The sequence below is a fragment of the Notamacropus eugenii genome, chromosome 3 (genome assembly GCF_028372415.1).
Source record: "Notamacropus eugenii isolate mMacEug1 chromosome 3, mMacEug1.pri_v2, whole genome shotgun sequence".
Lineage (NCBI taxonomy): Eukaryota > Metazoa > Chordata > Mammalia > Diprotodontia > Macropodidae > Notamacropus > Notamacropus eugenii.
The window spans coordinates 328,871,610-328,892,361 of NC_092874.1; the positions used below are offsets into that span (position 1 = coordinate 328,871,610).

Consider the following 20,752-nt stretch of genomic DNA (forward strand, 5'->3'; position numbering starts at 1 on the left):
GGTGACTTCTCCCCTCTCATAAATATTTCAGTATTAAAAACAAAATTTTAATACTGCAGAGGGATAAACAACCTCTATTTTATGAGTTAAAGTTGGTGTTCAGTCCAGTAACTTTACTGACTATCATCTGACTGTTGCTTGGCAGCTATTATTTATGCATTTGGGAAGGTGTTGTTCTTTCCTGAATTTTGTGTGAGCATCATAGACTCCCACCTCACTGATGTATTTGGCTTCCTGTAGCTCTTTAACATCTTCCTTTCATCATCAGTAACACATTTGGAAGGATACTTAAGGCTGAGCTGCGGCTTCCACTATTATGGCAAGTTGGCTGTCCTTCCTATCTGTCTGAAGTCATCTAGGTGGCACAGTAGAGAGGGCACTGGACCTGTAGTCAGGAAGGCCTCCGTTCAGATCTGGCTTCAGACACTTAATAGCTGTGTAATCTTGCACAAGTCATTTAGCCCAGGATCATTGGGATCAGAAGAGTTATGTGTGTGGCAGACGGTGGATGCTAAATAAATGCTAGCTGTTCTTATTGCTATTATTATGAAATGATGATTTATAGTACTATACTATTACTGCTGCTACTGTTACCACTAAAACTAACCCACCTACTAGTAGTCTTGTGTGCATCCCACCTGTCAGGAGATGGGTAACATGCTTCCTTTTAGTCTGGAGACGTTGTATTAGAATTTTTAAGTCTTTCAAAAACGTTTTTCTTTTCGTTGTTCCCATCTAATAAATTGTTCTTCTGGTTCTGTTGATTTCACCCTCAATCAATTCATATTACTAAGGATTTTCTGAAGTCTCTTTTACCATTTGTTACTATGCAGTAATATTCTTTTACATTGATATGCCATAACTTGTTCAGTTATTCCCCAGTTTTATAAGATGCAATTCAAGGCACACCTTTGGATTCTAGTTATTTTCCCCCCCTGCTGTTACTTTCACCTCCATCAAATGGTGTTTGTTTTGCTTGAGACTTCTCTTTCTCATATTATCTGCTTTCTTAACCCATCGCTTCCTTAGCCCTACTTTTCCCCCATTGAACTTGCTGTATTTCTGTGCCAAACTCTTTATGTGTATATGTGTTTAACCTCCTCCATTTCAGAAGAGTCAGGTTCATGCAATTCCCATTTCCCCCCACTCCTTCTTCCATGTTTCTCCCTTCTCTTTCCTTTCTTCAAAACCTCAGAATAGAGCCAGTTTTTCCCCAGGTTCTCCACTTTTCTTGTTTACCTCTCAATGCACTTTGAAGATATTAAATATCTGAAGAAATACTTATTTCTTCTCCTATTAGAAATGTTAGCACTGTATCATTATACAACTCCTTCCGGTTGCTCAAATATCTGGTGTTTATATTTCAAAGTTCCTATTCATCTCTGACCTTTTTACCAGAAATGTTTGAAAGTTCCTTCTTCTATTAAAGGTTCATTTTTTTAACCTGTAGAATTATACTCATTATCGAAGGTTAAATTATGCTTGATTACCAGCCTAGATCTTTTGTCTTTTGGAACATTATATTCCAAAGTCTCCTCATGTTTGTACTAGAAGTTGCTAGGGTTCCTGACTGACATCTGACTGAGAACTGCTTCTTTCTTTGTACATGTGGTTATCTTTTTTCTTTTACTTGGAAACTCTGGATTTTTACTATGACATTTGAAAGAAATCAATTTTAGTAGCATAGCATTTGATTATTAATAGTAATTTGTAATCCCTTCTCTGTCAAAAGGCTAGCTTAAAGAGAAATTTCACCCTGGCAAAAAAATGTTCTAACCATTCCAACGCTTCTCAAGGGATCTACTTCAGGCATCTGGGTTGGCATCTGGGAACCTCCTTATGTCTGCAGGTTAGATCCTTCCCTGGAGAGAAAGAGCAGATTCTGTCCTTGTTCCCCTTCTTTAGAGTTTAGGGCAGCCTAGCTCATGAAGAAGAAACCAAACCAGAGACAACTTGACTGAGATGCCCAGACTGCCCAAGGGGGCATGACCAGGCCACATCCTCAATTGACATTCCCCCCATAATGAAGTGATTGGGAGGGGCTGAGGGCTCTTAGCCCACCTTGTATTAAATGTCCATCAATCAGGGTTGAATTCCACTTGTTAGAGAAGTTCCCTGTCAGAAGGAACTGATTTAAAGTGTTTCAGAGTCTCCCTTGGCCTCTTTGGTTACTGAGAGAAGCCACTGACCATCAATTTATTGATTATTGGTTAGCTTACTTAACAATTGATTAATAATACCCAGAAGCTTTTGTCTCTCGGAATTTTGTTTGCGACACATTCATGGAACTTTTCCTTGCGGGGTTTATTCTTTCTGTTTTCCCTTTGCCTTCTGGTTCTAATTGTTTAGGGATCATTTATGATTTTTTTGAAATACAGTATCTAGACTTTAACAGGACGTAAAAACACAAAAGGTATCAGTAAAACTTTATTTTTTAAAAGACATACAGTTACAAAAGACGCTAAGTGATTTCTTTGAGCGCAAAACGTCACCAAAACAAAAACAAAAAACAACAACAACCAGAAGCTAGCAAACAGCAGAAGAGAGGCTCCCTAGAACTGTTGGCAGGCTCCCAACATGACAGTGAACTGCAAGGCTCTGTGTCCAGAAGCAGTAAGGAAAGAGATCATGAAGACCTAGGCTAGGGATCCTGACAGTCCTGAGGAGTACCAGAGGCAGCACAGAGAGGAGCACACCCCCCACCCCACCCAGCGCAGGGCCTCAAGAGCCATAGGCATGTTACCCTGAAACATCAAAGGGTATCTTGGATATCTAGCACTCTGAATGTTAATGATCCAGGATAAGACTAACTCTAAGAGGCAGAGATCAATGCAAGTACCCAGGGGATCCATGGTGAGATTAAGGAAGAGACCATTTATTAAGGGATATGATAAAAGATGTTAGACTAAACCTAATTTCTGTCATTCTGTTTTCCAGTTTTTGAAATACAGTATCTAGACTTTAAAAAAATAATCATTATTTCCTAGGGGGCCAATGCTTTTGAAATGTTCTCTCTTACTTGTTTTCCAGGTCACTTGTTTCTGTTACCAAATAATCTTACATTTTCTTGCTCGTTTTCAGTCTATTGGTTTTGTTCTAATATTTCTTGTTGTCTCAGAGTCATTGATTTGTGATTACTCATTTTGGGGTAATCCTTTTCTTGGATGAGGATTACCATTTTTCCAATTTTTTTCTTAAGTGCTTTTATTTCATTTTTAGTTCTTGTTTCATCTAGTTATTTTTGTGTGGTCCACAGGGAAAGTGAATTTTTCACTTTGAGTTTGTTAGGGAGTTTTTCTTTTCTTTTTGGGAATCTTTAGACTTACAATGTTAATGTGACAAGGGTCTCCCCCCTCCACTGTGGCCACAAGCTCTGCTATGCTAGTGCTCCTCCTTGCCCTCAGACTGCCACCTAGGACTGCAACCAGGATTCGAATATGGGAAAAACAATAGCGTCCTGCTTCAGTGCTAGTAAAGAGACCCCTGTAATCTCCTTTGTATCAGTTGTCCAAGCCCCTTACTGTCTGTGGGCTGAGAGTTCCCTTGCCACTCCCAAGGATTTGCTGGGGGGCGGCTCTGCTGGTATGGCCTGCACTGAACTGCTCTCCACTCTCTCCCAGGTGTGATGGACCTTTCCTGCTAACCTAAGTTGTCTTTGTCATCTGTGGGCCAAGAGGTCTTGAAACCAATACTGTTGCCAGTGAGCAGTGGCCTGAAGACCTGCTTTGGGCTTTCTGTGGCCTGGTCTATGCTGGTGCAGCCTGATTGTGCTCCTTTATCACCATGATACAACAGACCTTTCCTGCTGACCTTCCAACTTTCTTGGACTGAAAATTTGTTTTACTCTGCCTTTTTATAGGTTCTGCTGCTCTAGAATTTGTTTAGAGTCATTTTTAAACGGTATTTGGAGGACATTGGGGGAGAGCTCAGGCAAGCCCCTGCCTTTACTCCACCATCTTGGCTGTGACTGCCAAGTTGTTATTTTCTTAAGGAGCACCCTGTAATTGAGTTGATAATAGTCTTTTCTGGGCTTTGGTAGATTGATTCCCAGATATTTTGTGCATTTTTTAGCTATTTAAAATGGGATTTCTCTATTTTTGCTTCTTTGGCTTTCTTATTGATATTTAGAAATTATATTTCTGCAGGTTTTTCTGAAGCTATTGTCTCATTTAGTATCTTTGCTTATTTCCTAAGATTTTCCAGGTATACCATCATGTCATCAGCAAATAGGTATAGTCTTGTCTTCTCTTTAACTTATTTTTATACCTTTAATGACTTTCTCTTGTCTTAATACTACTTTTGCTACCATTTCTAGAACTGTATAAAATGATAATGGGAACTGTGCCCAAATGGTAAATTTTCTTGCCTCTTTTATGTGAGAAAATTTACCATTCTACCTCTCCCTTTTTCCTTCTCCCAGTACATTCCTCTCTCTCGACCCTTAATTTTATTTTTTAGATATCTATGCATACTGAACTCACTCTGTGCTCTCTGTCTATATATATTCCCTCCAACTACCCTAATAATGAGAAAGGTCTCATGAGTTACAAATATCATCTTTTTCCATGTAATAACATAAATAGTTCAACTTTAAGTCCTTTAGAATTTCTCATTCCTTTTTACCTTTTTTCATGCTTCTCTTGTATTTGAAAGTCAGTTTTTCTCTCTAGCTCTTGTTTTTTCTGAAGAATGCATTAAATTTCTCTACAGTTATGTGATTTTAATTTTTTCCCCTCATGGATTACACTCAGTTTTGGTGGATAAGTGATTTTTAGTTTTAATTCTAGTTTCTTTGACCTCTGGAATATCATATTTCAAGCCCTCTGATCCCTTAAGGCAGAAGCTGCTAAATCCTGTGTTACGCTGATTGTATTTTCACCATACTTGAATTGTTTCTTTCTTGCTGCTTGCAGTATTTTCTCCTTGACCTGAGAATTCTGGAATTTGGCTATAATATTCCTGGGAGTTTTCCTTTTAGGAAAGGATCATTTCCTTTCAGGAGGTGATCAGTGGATTTTTTCAGTTTCTATTTTACCCTCTGGTTCTAGAATATCAAGTGGTTTTCCTTGATAATTTCTAGAAAAATGATGTCTGGTGGGTAGGAGCCAAGATGGCAAAGTAAAAAGAAGTACATACACTTAGCTCTTACCCCACAGCCCATAAAATACCTGTAAAGAAGAACTCTCAACAAATTCTAGAGCAGCAGAAGCCACAGAACAACGGAGTGGAGGAGATTTCTCTTCCAGAGAGACCTGAAAAACTGATGGGAAAAGTCTGTCATGCACCAGACACGGAGCAGAGCCCAGCCCTGCTTGACCACGCGGCAGTGAGAGGAGCGGATCCGAGCAGGCTTCAGGGACAGAATCTCCAGCAGCAGCCGCAGGTCCCTCAACCCACAGGCGCCAAAGGTCAGTGAGAGGGTCTTTTCAGCTGGCTGAGTGGGGAGCAGGGTGTCCCTATAACTCAGGCCCCCTCAGGAGGCAGCAGTAGAGGCAGCAGCAGATGGGGCTCTCAAAGCAGGCAGTAGCCCGCATCCATTGTTGAGGGTCTCCTCATAAACCCCCTGAGGGAACTGAGCCTCATGTGGTGACCCTGCCCCCACCTGAGTAGCTGATCCTCACACTGAATAGCAGCCCACTCCCACCAAAAACCCCTGAGGCTTGGGAGCAGCTCATTTGAATCTCAGCCCCCAAGTACTGGCTTGGCAGAACTGGAGGCAAGGTGGTTGTGGAGAGGAAACTCAGAAGTCAAACAACTGGTTGGGAAAATGCCCAAAAAAGGGAAAAAAAATAAGACCATAGAAGGTTATTTTCTTGGGGAACAGGTGTCTCCCCCCATCCTTTCAGATGAGAAAGAACAAGGCATACTGTCAGAGGAAGTCAAGGCCCTTGCCTCCAAAGGGAACTTAAACTGGGCTCAGGCAATAGAAGACCTTAAAAAACAAGTTAGCAGCTTACTAAAGGAGAAGCAAAAAAAATGCTGAGGAAAATAGCAGCTTTAAAAAGAGGCTAACTCAATTGGAAAATGAGGTCCAAAAAGCCAACGAGGAGAAGGAGGTTTGAAAAAGCAGAATTAGCCAAATGGAGGAGAAAGTTGAAAAGCTCACTGAACAAAATAATTCTTTGAAAGAGAGAATTGAGTTCAGCCAAACAAATGACTATGAGTTAAACCAAGAAATTAGTAAACAAAACTAAAAATTTGAAAAAAATAGAAGATAATGTGAAACAACTCATTGGAAAAACAACTGACCTGGAAAATAGATCCAGGAGAAATAATTTAAAAATTATTGGATTACCTGAAAGCCATGATCACAAAAAGAGCCTAGACATTATCTTCCATGAAATTATCAAGGAAAACTGCCCTGATGTTATAGAATCAGAGGTCAAAATGAGTATTGAAAGAATTCATTGATCACCTCCTGAAAGAAACCCGAACAGAGAAATTCCTAGGAATATTGTGGCCAAGTTTCAGAGTTCCCAGGTCAAGGAGAAAATACTGCAAACAGCTAGAAAGAAACGATTTGAGTACTGTGGAAATACAATCAGGATAACACAGGATCTGGCAGCTTCAAGGTTAAGGGATCGAAGGGCTTGGAGTGGGATATTTAAGAAGTCAAAGGAACTGGGTTTGAAACCAAGAATCACCCACCTAGCAAATCTGAATATAATACTTCAAGGGAAAAAATGGTCATTCAGTGATATAGATGACTTTCAAGAAGTCACGTTAAGGAAAAGATCAGATCTGTATTTAAAAATTTGACTTCCCAAGACAAGAATCAAGAGAAGCATGAAAAGGTAAACAGAAAAGAAAAATCATAAAAGACTCTCTAAAGCTGAACTGTTTACATTACTACATGGAAAGAAAATATTTTTAACTCTTGAATCTCTTCTCAGTATTTGGGTAGTTGGAGAGATTATACACACACACACACACACACACACACACACACACACATATACACATAGAAAGAGAGTACAGGGTGTGTTATAGCAGAAGAGATGATATCCCCCCACACACAAAAAAACAAAATAAAACAAAATAAAAATTAAGGGGTGAAGGAGAAAAATTCCGGGAAGAGAAAGGGATAAATGGAATGGGACAGGCTGTAACTCATAAAAGAGATAAGAAAAATCTTATTCAATGGAGGAGATAAGGGAGAAGGGGAGAGAGGAAAAATAAAGCTACTCTCCCCACATGTGGCTGAAGGAAGGAATAACATGCTCACTAAATTTGATATGAAAATTTATATCACACCACAGGAAAGTAGGAGAGGAGGCAACAAGTGGAGCGAGGGGATGTTAGAAGGGAGGGCAAATGGGAGAAGGGAATCACTAGAAATAAACCCTTTCAAGAAGGGACAATTGTAGAGGGAAAAATAAGGGGGGATAGGGTAGGTCAGAGGGCAATATAATTAGTATTACACAACATGATTACTATGGAAGTCTTTTGCAAAACACATATTTAGTCTGTATTGAATTGCTTGTCTTCTCAGTGGGGCTGGAGAGGGAGGGGGGAGGGAGAGAAGTTGGAATTCAAAGTATTAGAAACAAATGTTGAGAATTTTTATTGCATATAATCAGGAAATAAGAACTACAGGGATAGGGAAATGGAAATTCATCTTGCCCTGCAAGAAAAAAGAGAAGATGGGGATAAGAGAGGGGTGGGGTGTGATGGAGGGGAGGGTACATTGAGGGAAGGAGTAATCAGAATGCAAGGTATTAGGAAGTGGGGGGAGGGGAGTGATGGGGAGAAAAATTGGACATGTTACAAAGTGAGGTAAAAGCAATTAGTATTAAAACAATAGACTGAATTAATTACTGAGAATAAATCAATGACATCTTTAGTTTGGAGAAAAGAATTTCAGTTTAAATTTCCTAGAGGAAGGTAACTTCAGTTAAAATTTGGCATTGATGGAAAAGTCAAGGTTTTAATGGTAAATTTGATTTTATAATTGCCATTTAATCAGGAACTAGAACATGTATAGAAAGGCATGTAAACCACTTAAGACTTGCCTCAAAAGATGTTCCTTAGCCAAAGTGAAACTATAATCATATTTGAAACCTGGTTATAGGAACTTGCCATTTTTAGGTGCTGTGGGACTATTAAGTGACTGTTCTTCTGAGTCTAACTCCAGGTATGGGTAGCAAGAAAGGCTATCTGAGCCTCCAATCCATGATGCCAGTAAGCTGATGAGATTCTGGTATGAACTGCATAGGTGATCTCAAGGGAAGGGTGGGAGAGTGGCTGTTCATCATGGGCTGAGGTGGGATTCTCCTGACTGAATCTCCGCACTGACACCTGGCAGACTTTAAGCCTGACTGAATGCAAGTGGATAATCTAATCCTGCCTGGAATTGACATGAAGTTGGGGAGATATTGTATCTCTGCAATATCTTTACTATTGGTGGCAATTGGTAAGCGTAATACCAGATCTGTTCAATTATAGATTATGGGTAGGGGAACATCGGAGGTTGCCTAAAATTAAGCTATTAGGCATAGGACTTTGGACCAACAACAATAGGTTAGGGTCCTTTAATTCTTAATAATACTGTGGAGACAATTAGGTCAAGAGTTTGTGAAGTTAGCAACATAAATATTATTTGTGTCTCAGTTGGTTAATGTTTAAAAAAAATTCTTTTGTGGTCCATATTGTAAATGCTTTAAAAAGAAGTATCACCTGACCAAAAGTTTGAATTGCTTTATCTGTTATAAACTGTGTTAAAAAATAAATAAGAAAAAAAAAGAAAGAAAGAATAATGATGTCTGGGCTCTATTTTTGATCATGGCTTTCAGGTAGTCTAATAATTTAAAAACTATCTCTCTTGGATCTATTTTGCAGGTCAGTTGTTTTTCCAATGAAATATTTCACATTGTTTCCCATTTTTTTCATTCTTTTGGTTTTGTTTTATAATTTTTGATTTCTCATAGAGTCCTTAGCTTCCATTTGCTCCACTCTAATTTTTAAGGAATTATTTTCTTCAGTGAGCACTTGGATCTTCTCTTCCATTTGTCCAATTCTGCTTTTTAAGATATTCTTCTCCTCATTGGCTTTTTGGACCTCTTTTGCCATTTGGGTTAGTCTGTTTTTAAGGTGTTATTTTCTTCAGCATTTTTTTGGGTCTCCTTTAGCAAGCTGTTCATTCTTTCCTCATGATTTTCTTGTATCACTCTCATTTCTCTTCCCAGTTTTTCCTCTACTTCTCTTACCTCATTTCCACAGTCCTTTTTGAGCTCTTCCATGACCTGAGACCAATTCATATTTTTCTTTGAGGCTTTATACATCTAAAGCTTTGGCTTTGTTGTCTTTTTCTGAGTCAATGTTTTTTGAACTTCCTTGTTACCATAGTAAGTTTCTATAGTCTGAGTTCTTTCCCCCTACTTAGTTATTTTCCCAGCCAATTATTTGACTTTTTAACACTTTGTTAAGGAAGGGCTCTCCTTGCAGTGTGGAGGGCATACTGTCTCAAGCTTCAGGGGTTTTGTGCAGCTGTTTTCAAAGATACTTCTAGGGGCCTGTAAGTTTTCGGTTCTTCCAAGGTGGTATGATCTAAGGAGAGATGTTTGTTCTTTTTCTGGCCTGTCCTCTGGTCTGTAACTAACCTCAAGCACTCTTTTCTGCCCTGGTACTGTGAGGAGGATTCCCTTTCTACTGCTGCCACAAGCTCTGCTATGCCAGTGCTCCTCCTCACCCCAGAACTGCCACCTAGGACTATCACCAAGATTCAAGAAGGGACAAAGCAACAGAATCCTCACCTCTGCCATCAAAGAGACCCCTGTATTCTCCTTCTGATCTGGTGTTCAATTCCCTTACCCTTTTTGGACTGAGAACTTCAGAAACAGCCCCTGCTGCTGCCACCTCCACTGCCTCCATCCTGGGGCTGTGCAGGGGCTGAGACTAGACAGCTGTCCTTTTTCACTCCGGTCCAACAGCCCTTTCCTACTGACCTTCTAAGCTGTCTTTGACGTTTATGGGTTGAGAAGTCTGCAACCCACCACAGCTGCCAGTGATTCAGTCCCCTGAGGCCTGCTCCAGATTTGCTGGGGCCCAGTCTATGCTGGTATGTCTTGCGCTGACCTGTGCCCCTCTCTCAGCCCAGTGCAACAGACCCTTCCAGTTGACCTTCCAGGTGTCTTGGGCTGGAAATTTGTTTGACTCTTTTTGTAGGTTCTGCTGTTATATTATTTAGAGTCATTTTGATAGGTATTTGGAGGGGTTTGTGAGGAAAGTTCAAGCAAGGCCTTGTCTTTACTCTGCCAGCTTGACTCCTCCTCCCACATCCTCCCATTTTAAAAAATGTAGTCCCACAAAAAACTTGAATCACCTGTGAGGTTCCTTCCATAATGCCCAGGACTCGTCTTTCCACTGTTATCTCAATCTGACTTCTATCTTCATTCCAGTCTCCTTGTGTGCATTTGGAAAGAAGTTCTAATGATCTTTCTACTTTGACTCTGTTGCTGTTGCTCTCATTTCATTCATGCTGCTGATTTCATTTTTTTATCTTCCTGCATTTTTGTTGTCTGGTATGTTTGAGATTCAAATAATCTCTTCAGGTCTCATTTTCTTTCAAAGAATGTTTCATACACCACTTTATTACTGAACGTGAGTCTTTTTAAATTTGTAGTTAAACTCACATTTATTCAGTAGGTCAACTGGGTGGCATCCTGAAATATATTGCTCTTGGGAACACATTTTTCTATTTCCTCTTGTGTTCTCTGGTGTGTGTGCAATAGTTTTCTGTTATTCTAATTTACTTTTCCTTTATCTTTGAAGGTCTTTCTCCTGGTTTCTTAAAGAATTTTTTGTTTCAAAATTGAATTGTTAAATTTAACTGCCTTGTTTTTTGTAGTTTACAGCTCTAGTTTGTTTTTTTTTCCTGGAGGTGATCTGTGAATTCTTCCAATTGGCGTTTCTTTTTCTGTGTTCGGAAATTCTGGGAAGTTCCCTTGTACTATTTTTAGTATTGTGATGTTCAGATTTTTTTTACTTGTCATATTCTTCTGGAATAATTAAAATCCTTAGACTATCTCTATACACCTTATCTTCAAGATAACTTGTTTTTCACAAATTGAGAGCATATTTTCTTGAAATGTTTTTACTTTCTTTCTTCTTTTCATTTGGTCTTTACTTCTGTGTATTTGCATTCCCAATTAATTTTCCTCTTTTGTCTTTTGTTTTTTGTTTCTGGTGAGACTTGGCATTGCATATTAAAGTTTTTCTATCCTGTCAAGTATTTCTTCTTTGTAGACTATAAATTCTGCTCTCATAACTCTCATTTCCTTTTTGAACCACTCAGGTTTTGAACAACTCATGTTGTGGTTCCATGTTCTCTTTAAATTTCACAAAGTTTTCTGTCTAACCAAGAGTTCAGTTGTTTTCCTTTGTTTTGCAGTGCTTATTTATAGAGGCCTGAAGTAGTTCACTAGATATGGAGGTCATATTTCTGTCTGTCAGAAACATTTTCCTTGCTAAGTTATCTGCTGATGTTTGAGGTCTTTGCATTTTTTGATAATTTCATTTCTTCTTGCCACCTTAATTTCCCCTGTTGCTCCCTTTCTGACTCCTTCCCCTCAGTTGTTGATTTCCCTGGGCGGCCACACTTCTCACATGGAACAATTTAAAGCCTACATCTTTGTCCTAAGTGACTTTTGGGGGAGATGAAACTGCCTATAGCTAGATACTGGGTTCGTTTCCCCTGGTGTACTGGAATGTTACATAGTCCTGCACAATCTCCCACACATTCTGTATCATTACCTCTATTTTCTGGCCCAACAACTCAGATCACTACTACTTTGGTGCTAGTGAAGCTGAGAGTGATTTCTGTCTTTTAGAATTTAGCTCTACGAGGTTCCTGGGGTGGTGGGGAAATTGGGTGTGATGTTGAGTTCAGTTGCAATCTCAAACAAGTGCTCTGCACTTTTCCTTCTATTACTCCGCTATCCTGCAGAAATCTTTTGCACTACAGAATGCTGCAGGTCCTACTCACTGATGCTCCAGCAGTCTTCTATAGCCTTATACCAGGATGTCCAGGAGACAAATAAGGTCCACTGGGATGTGGCCTTGCCTTTTATTGCAAACAGATAGGTAGTGTCAGCTAGTGCAGCCTCATTGCTCTTAGTGCTATAGGCAGGGAGAAGAATGTGTTGAATGAGTTTAAGGTAGAGGTTCCTGTGTCTTTGTTTTTTAACTTTCTTGTTTGTTCCTTGTATCCTAGACCAGCACTTCTTAAACTGTGGGTCATGACCCCATACGGGATCATGAAAAATTTGACAAGAATAATAAAAAGTTTCTGAGTGTGCAGTGACCAAAAATTAATTAAAAATCAAATACATAATAAATCCGAGGTGTTTTTCTGGTAGTCCTTGCCCATATTGCATTTGCAACTTCACTCCAGTCTTAGTTCTGAATACAAAACATGCACACTTTGCAGTGCACATGCCCTCAAGTCACACAACCCCAACCAGTGCTGCTGAAAGAAAATGTCTAGTCCTCCATATTGTATAAAAATCCAGTATCCTTTCACATCTTTTTGGTGCATTGCTTTAAGCATTCTGGAGCAGAAGAAATAGTCACAGATTTGAAAATTGAAGTGACTTTAGAGATCATCTGCTCAGTAATCTCCAAAGTTGGATCATGGTCTGACCACAAAACATGTTTGACTAAAAGTGTTCAGTAATGGGTTGTAGCCCACTCTCTTCTTATTAACCAGCTTGCCTCCAGTAGACCTTCTGTCTTCTCCCCATCCCCACTATTACCCATTTCTTCAGCTGCAGAAGCTTTCAACCTCCCTACTTCAAAAGCAGGTGCTGACCCCTGAAGGAAGATAGAACCCAAATGCTATTTGGACACCAAAGCAGCAGTGATTTAGATGCTGGTGTAATCATATCTTTCCGCTCTCATTTATTGTACTCTTGCCCCCCAAAATCAGCTCCTCACAGTAGTTACAATAAGTCACACAGAATGAGAAGGTGTAACAGGGTTGTGGCTTCATCACATATTTCATTTTGTTTTCTTTCCCCCAAAATCTTGCCCTCTTCTGAACTTCCGTATTGTGATCTGGGACACTGCTATCTTTCTAGTCATTCAGTGTTCACAATCTCAGAGTAATCTTCATTCTTTCCGTCTCCCATAATCTAATCAATTTCTCTATCTTATTTGTTCTGTCTCCACAATATCTCTGGAATTGTCCTTCTCTCTACTCAGATAGCTAGTACCCTATGTCCCTTATCTCCTTTTTTCTGATTTGATAATCTCCTATTTGGTCTCCTGCCTCATCTCTCCCTTCTTTAATCTGTCCTTCATACAGCTGCAAAAGCTGTTTCCCTAAAGTATAGGCATGATTATGTTACTCCTACCCAGTAAACAGAGTAGCTCTTTATTGACTGTAGGATCAAATGTTATTTTATCTTTATTTTGTACTTTTTCAGTACTTATTTTTGTACAATTTTCATGGCACACATAATTATTGATATAGTAGTACACAAGTATTATATACAATTTTCATGGTGCACATAATTATTAATATAGTAGTCCATATGTAAAGATAAGGATAGGGACTATCCTTTATTTCATTGGTAAAGAAGCATTCCTTCACTAGTGCATGTCCCCACATTCTCTGCAAATTATAAACTTAGAATGTTGTTAGAGCAGCACTATCAAATTCAAATGGAAACAGATTCCTTATAGGCCTAGATGCCATGAGATTGATACCTCTGATCTGGAGCTCTGAAGTTGTGCTTTCAGAAGTTGTAACTTGCCCAGGGTCACACAGCCAGTACATGCCAAAGTTGGTACTTAAACCTAGGTTTCCCTGACTTTCTCTCCATTATATCAGCAGTTCTTTAAATGTTCTGGGAATCCGTGGATGATCCTTGATTCCCTGAAAAGGCATCAAAAGGTCAAAACTATTATCATAGTAATACTGACATGTTTTAATTTCCCTACAGTAAATATTGTAGATATAACCCACATAAACAAAAAACTTTTTGGTGTCCTTTTAAAGGAGTCCTTAGACCAAAAAGTTTGAGCATCGTTGCACTAGAAAATAATGCCTTTAATATATATCTATATAATTTACAAATAAATATACACATAATTTATAAATAAATTAATATACACATGTAGGAGGAGGGTATGTTCAGACTCTTTTTCTTACTGATGGAGAATGTGGAAAACATCCAACTTCTCTTAAGATTTTAATTTCTCTTTTGAACCATCCTGGGAAATCTTGCTGTTGTTCTATCCTCTCTTGGAATTCCACATTTCATTAGGCATTGGTTCAATTTCTTTTGCAATACTTAAAAAAGGTTATAATCTTTTTAGATGTTTTAGTATTCATCCTTTTAATTTTAGTATCTTTTCTATTGATATGCTTGTGCTTTAAGTTTTTTGATTGAATTATCCTTCTCTTGAGATCTCTGCCTGTCATAGGTTGGGGATGGTTTGGGGATTGCATTGAACCAAGTATTATAATGTATCTTTTTTTAGAGGTTCTATGCAGGCACAGCCATATGCAGTGCCCCCTTCTTCCTTTCTTTAGTTCTCTGGCTAGGGTGAGGCGGCATTTGCTATTCTTTTCAGTGTTTATGCAGGGCAAAATGGATAATCTTGGCAGAGACTTTTAGCCTAGGGGTTTCCTAATCTAATGGCTGCTCCAGGCAGAAAGAAACCTGATTCATTCTCTCCTCCTATCCCTCCCATTCTGCCTCATATGCCTGGGCAGAACCAATATCCACTCCTTGTTAACAATGTATTGGCAGGGGAAGGGCAGGGGTAGAGTATGCCTCACAGATGCTTTGCTGCATAAGAGGAATCTGAGTGCATTCCTAACCATAGTGAATTGGTTTATGCCCTGCTAAAGCCTGGATGCTAGTAGGAGTAGGGTGCTGAATGAGAGTGTGATATATTAACATTCCCCACTGTTAATTCCTAAGACTGTTAACTTGTTGGACTTTTTGTTTTCTTTCTCCTGTGTAGGTATCTATTGCTCCTCTACCTTGAGCACATAATTACCTTATTTTCCCCTTTCAGAGTTAGTGGTGATTGGAGAAAATGTCTAGTCTTTCATCATATTGGTCATGTAATTTCCTTTTCAGTTATGCATCTTAATTACTTCCTCTCCTCTGTCATTCACATGCCAATTTAACCTTCACTACCAAACTTCTTGAAAAAGTCTGCATTCAATGTTGCCGTTTTATCACTGATTCCCCTGAATTGCTTTCTCCCACCTGAACCAAATGTAATTTGTATTTTTCTACATGTATATTTTGTTTTTACTTCTCTCTGTACATGTATCCTCTAGTACACTTTAAGTTCCTTAAAGTCGTAGACTATTTCACTTTTCTCTTTTTATTTTAGGCACTTAGCATATTTTTGGTATTATGGTAGTGTCTTTCATAGTATAATGGGGAAGAAGTGATGGTGATGATGTTGGGAAGTTATATTATAAAGTGACAATCACTGAAACTGTCTGGTACTGGTGAAGAAATAGAGTGGCGCATCAGTGGAATAGATTATATACACAAGATACAGTAGTAAATGACCATAGTAATCTAGTGTTTGATAAACTCAAAGACCCTAGCTTCTGGGATAAGAACTCACAATTTTATAAAAACTGCTGGGAAAACTGGAAAACAGTATGGCAGAAACTAGGTATAGACCAGCATATTATACCATATACAAAGATAAGATCAAATAGGTACATGATTTAGACATAAAGGGTGATACCATAAGCAAATTAGAAGAGCTTACCTGTCAGATCTATGGGGAGGAGAAGAATTCATGACCAAACAAGAAATAGAGAGTATAACAAAATGTAAGATAGGTAATTTTGTTTTTACTAGATTAAAAAGTTTTTACACAAGCAAAACCAATACAACCAGGATTAGAAGGAAAGCAGAAAGCTGGGAAACAATTTTTATAGCAAGTGTCTCAGATAATGGCCTCATTTCTAAAATATCTAGAGAACTTAGTCAAATGTATAAGAATACAAGTCATTCTCCAACTGGTAAATGGTCGAAGGATATGAACAGGCAGTTGTCAGGTGAAGAAATCATCACTATTGGTAGTCATTTAAAAAAATGAATCACTATTGATAAGAGAAATGCAAATTAAAACATCTCTGAGCTACCACCTCACGCAGATTGGCTCATAGGACAGAAAAGTAAAATTATAGATATTGGAGAGGACATGGCAAAATTGGGACACTAATGCATTCACTATTGGTGGAGTTGTAAAGTGATCACTTAAAAATCTTAAGAATTGCCAGAGATCATTGAAAGAATGAGTGCTTCCCCCACTCCACTTTGAACATGTGTTAGAGATTGAACAGAAACTCTAGGGTCAAAACTCTATATTGCACTTACAAATTCAAGCTGCTGTGTATTGGTAAAAAAAAAAAAAAAAAAAAAAATTAAATCAGGATCATAGAGAGAGCTCCTAAAGAATTTGGAATCTTCAATTAGAGTGTATAACTTTGTGGTTTAATTTTTTTTTTCATTCTTCCCTGTGTTGGGAGCAAAATTCATTCATTACTAATTAAACCCATGTATATAAATTGCTTCATAGGATTGGGATCAATTTATAGTTCAGACTGCTTTGTATCTTTCTTATCTTAGTACAGACTGCTTAATATCACTTAGCATTTTTCCTAAGGTAAAATATATATGAGAGTTATGTGAGTGTGTGCACAAAACTGGAAAAAGGCCCATGGCTCTCCCCCTCCCTTTATCTCCTTCTCTGACTCTTCATCCTTCCCCCTCTTCCTCCCTCTTTTCCCCTTTCCCTCCGCTCTCCTCCCCCATCCCCACCCTTCCCTATACCCTTTCTCCCTCCTCCTCTTCCCAGCCTAGACAATGCCATGGTGGCCACAGAGCCCACTGAGGTGGATATCACGTGGCCGTGCCAGCACATGTTCTCCAAAATGGCCACGTACCTGATGGGTGAGCTGACAGCCACTAGTGAAGACTACAAATTTCTGGAAAATATGAACAAACTGACTAGCTTGAGGTATCTAGAAATGAAAGATATTGCAATAAACAGAAGTAGAAACCTAAAGAAATATGCAACACATGAGCCTTATCTGGATCAGATCACTTTAATTGAGGAGCAAGTAGCAGCTCTTGAGCAGGTAGCTTACAAATTAGATACATATTCAAAGAAACTAGCAAAGTATAAGAAGTTAGAAAGGTGATGAAAGCCTTCTTTAGCACAAAGACTTTAACTTCAAGAATATTTTATAAGAGCTGAAATAAGTGGAATGGGACTTATCACTATGCTTCAGTTCCTAGAAGGAGGTAATGCTGCTGATCCAAGGAGAATCCCAGCCCCCACCTCTGGTTGGATGTGTAACTCTGGCCAACCCCAATGTTTTCCTAAACCTGGACCCCCTGGAACCCCATCTTATCGTGTGCTTCGTTGTCTGCCCTGGACCAAGCCTCAGACATCAGGATCAACCCTGTCTAGAGCAGACACAAATGAGAGGCTCTCATCTCCCTCTCTCCTCCCTTCTTCCCTCTTCCCTAGGTCCCCCATCCCCTTCATAACCTGTTCTTGACTTTAAATAATAAATGCTGACCCATGGGAAAAATATTGGAAAAAGGAAAGAGCTTGGAGCTTGTCCCTCTTTTCCTACTTCTTCATCTCAGAAATAATGAAACCAGCTAGGATTTCAGGGGATATACTTCCAGGGATGAAATGAAAAGTATTGTCTCCTGGAGGCCAGTGTTGTTCAGAGTTGGTTAATCTCTTTCTGAGACTTAGGTTTGTGGTTTTAGTGATTTTATGGGGAGTATTTTGGTGTATTTGGGAATAAGAAGTCCTCATTCCCCCTTTAACCTATACAAAAAATCTTCAAGGACTTAAATTATTATGACGATATTACATAGGAATGTCTGTTCTTTAGATGAAAGACCTTTCTGGGAAATAGGAGTATATAAGCGTGTGTTTGTGACTTTTTATTGTTGTTTTGATTGTATCCTTGCTACAAAGGATTTTTTAAAAATTCTATAATAATTTGCTTTTTTTTCTTCTTTCCTTGACATTAGGAATCCTAGGGAGCTATGTTTGACATCATTCGTAGTCAGCCTCATATCCTTACCTCTTCCAAAGTATTCTTTCAGAATGTAACTTGGTTTGGATAGATTTGCAGCTAGTGCCCACGTTCCTTTATGCTTTGCTTTCTTGTTAATTTCTATTGAATCTCATTCACATGTGAAAACTTCACATCATCGTAAGGAGAAACAGTGGTATTCATAAAACAAAGTCCGGTTTGACGCGATGCATTTGGAACATTTTTTGCTCTTCAGTAAATATAAACTATTTCAGCAAACATTATTTAGTACTCATTTTTTGTACAACTTCATGCATTCTATTATGTTCTACTCATTTAAACAAATATAAAAGCAGTTCCTTTACTTCTAAAAGTGATGTCCTTAAAAGATATGTTCACTTTTGTGGACAAAATGAGATTTACAATCAGTCAGTTTCTTGACAGAAAACAAATATATACAACAGTTGTGTTCCCTGTTATTTTTGTGTTTAATCACTAGGCAAGCTTCAGCAACTGATTAAAATTTAAGCCAGAGTATGTGACATGCTTGTGCGAGCACATGCACATGTGTGTGCGTGTGTTTGTGTACACATACACATATATATGTAATCTTTAAGAGGATTGAAATAAAATTTTGGGTGGCATAGCTTTTCATTGAAGTGTTGGTTATACTATAAGTTAAACCATTTTTTGTAAAAGTTGAAAGCACAATATTAAATGTATCCAGTTTTCTAGTTATTTGTGCAAGTTAAAAATAACTTGCTGTTCAGTGGTTTTCTTGTTAGACAATGTAGGGGACTTGCCACAACACATGCAACAGATTATAAAAAGACTGCAAATATAATAATTACAACATGGAGCAGACTGCGCTGGCAGATACAAGAACACAGAACTCTCTTTAATCATAGGGCTTCCCATAGTGTGGGTGGTCACAGTCTGTACTGTAGACATGTTAGTCAGTCTGTTCCCCATGCAGAAGTGATTGTAAAACAGAGCTCAAGTAAACAGCATTCCACAGGCTTTTCAGGATTTTTATTTTGAGAAAATATAACTATTCTTTTAAGTTGTTTTTACTCTTCTCTCTCCATCTACCCACACTTCTCCCTGTGCTGGTTTTCCGGCCAACATCCTAGACCTCTCACCTTGGCTGTGTCTGCTTTGTGCATAATCACACAACACATGCTTTTCACTCTCCTGCTATTTGGCAGAAACAGAATGAAACATATCACATTTCCAAAACATTTTCTGTTTTTTGCTTTCAAAGTCATATACAATCATTTAAAATAACCAATGAAAGTTACTTTTCAAATTCTTTAATTAAATGCTTTTCTCATGTTGCGGTCATTTCCCAGTGACCCCTCTCCCACAATATTACTTTTGATTATTGAGTTCATTATTAATAATATGCCATATTAAATTAAATGTAACTAATCTACTTACCTTTTTGCTGACCCTCATTTTTATATAGTCAAACTTCAGTCTCTTAATTTCTCTTGATGTTTAATCCGCAGAACGTAGGAATAAAAGTAATATTTTCTGACATTCAAAATACCCTTGTTTGGTATGAGTAATATTCTAACCCTTTGCCTCTTGCAAGTTAGGCTAATTTTTCTTTAAGAGATATAGAGACCTTGCTACTTGAATCTTGGTTGGCTCAGAGAACTAAAGGCTCACTGTTAATACCACTTCCTAGTGGCTTGAATACAAAACAACCACAAGGAGCTCCAGGCTGACTCTCTGATGCTTGGCTGGTGGCTCACAATGGACAACTCAGGTTATAGGGAACTTTGTTTAGCTAAATCAACTTCAGATATATTCTCTGCCTATCCTTGTAAAATAATACCTTTTTCTCGCTATGATTAAGTAAATTTCTTTTGCTAACTGTTGAATGACTTATGAGTGTCTCATTTTGTTCCAGTATTGAACCTAAATTCTCAGGGGATTGGTCTGAGTCAAGTCTAGTGCTGAACACCCAGATAGCCAGTTTTGTGTTAGCAGTTTGTTCTCTTGATTACGAATCCTTAATTTCCCAATATTTTCAGAACTATTTATGAATAAGCAGGTTTTGTGTTAGCAATTTGTTCTCTTAATTACAAATCCTTCATTTCCCAAAATTTACAGATTTATGAATATTTAAGCAAAAATAAGTACTATTAGTAAGTATAGTTATTCTGTCCTACCCCACTCCTCTCTTTTGATTGTTTTTACAGCTCTTATTGATTTAATTATCATGTCTGTGCATATAATTCACAAATTGACATATCCAACCTCAGTCTCTCTCCTAAGTTTCAATCCTCCCTGGAGATATCTTGGGCTCATTATGACCATAACAGAATTCACTGTCTTTTCCCCCAGACCCACTCCTCTTCTGAACTTCCTTTTTTCTGTCCACCGTACTTTTTGTCTCCCTGGTTCATGATCTCAGCATTATCTTCATTCTCTCACCCTACATATCTAATCAGTTACCAGATCTTTTCATTTCTGTCTCAGTAATGTCTCATGTATCAAACTCCTCTCAAGTCACTCAACCACTATCATAGTTCAGGCCCTCATCCCTTGGCCTAGACTGTTATAAGGACCTTATAATTGATCTTCCTACCTCAAGTCTGTTTGTTTTTCAAAGCCCTTCATAACCTGGCCCAGCCTCTTTTTCCAGTGTCACTATGCATTACTTCCCCTTTCACATTCTACAGTAGCTCTGTTAAA

General features: G+C 38.5%; 2 protein-coding genes across 7 annotated transcripts in view; both read left to right on the forward strand.

Moving 5' to 3' along the window:
- FANCC (FA complementation group C) overlaps positions 1-20,752 on the forward strand; it is a 237,019-nt gene that overhangs the window by 83,120 nt on the left and 133,147 nt on the right. The window lies entirely within an intron of this gene.
- Positions 11,051-20,201, forward strand: LOC140496759 (biogenesis of lysosome-related organelles complex 1 subunit 2-like). The gene has a single exon (XM_072596929.1). It carries the CDS (start codon positions 16,856-16,858, stop codon positions 17,186-17,188), a length of 333 nt encoding a protein of 110 aa, XP_072453030.1. The 5' UTR covers positions 11,051-16,855; the 3' UTR covers positions 17,189-20,201.

Bases quoted from the DNA above. Each gene is read 5' to 3' on its own strand.
- LOC140496759 (XM_072596929.1), top strand. From the start codon at position 16,856: ATGGTGGCCACAGAGCCCACTGAGGTGGATATCACGTGGCCGTGCCAG.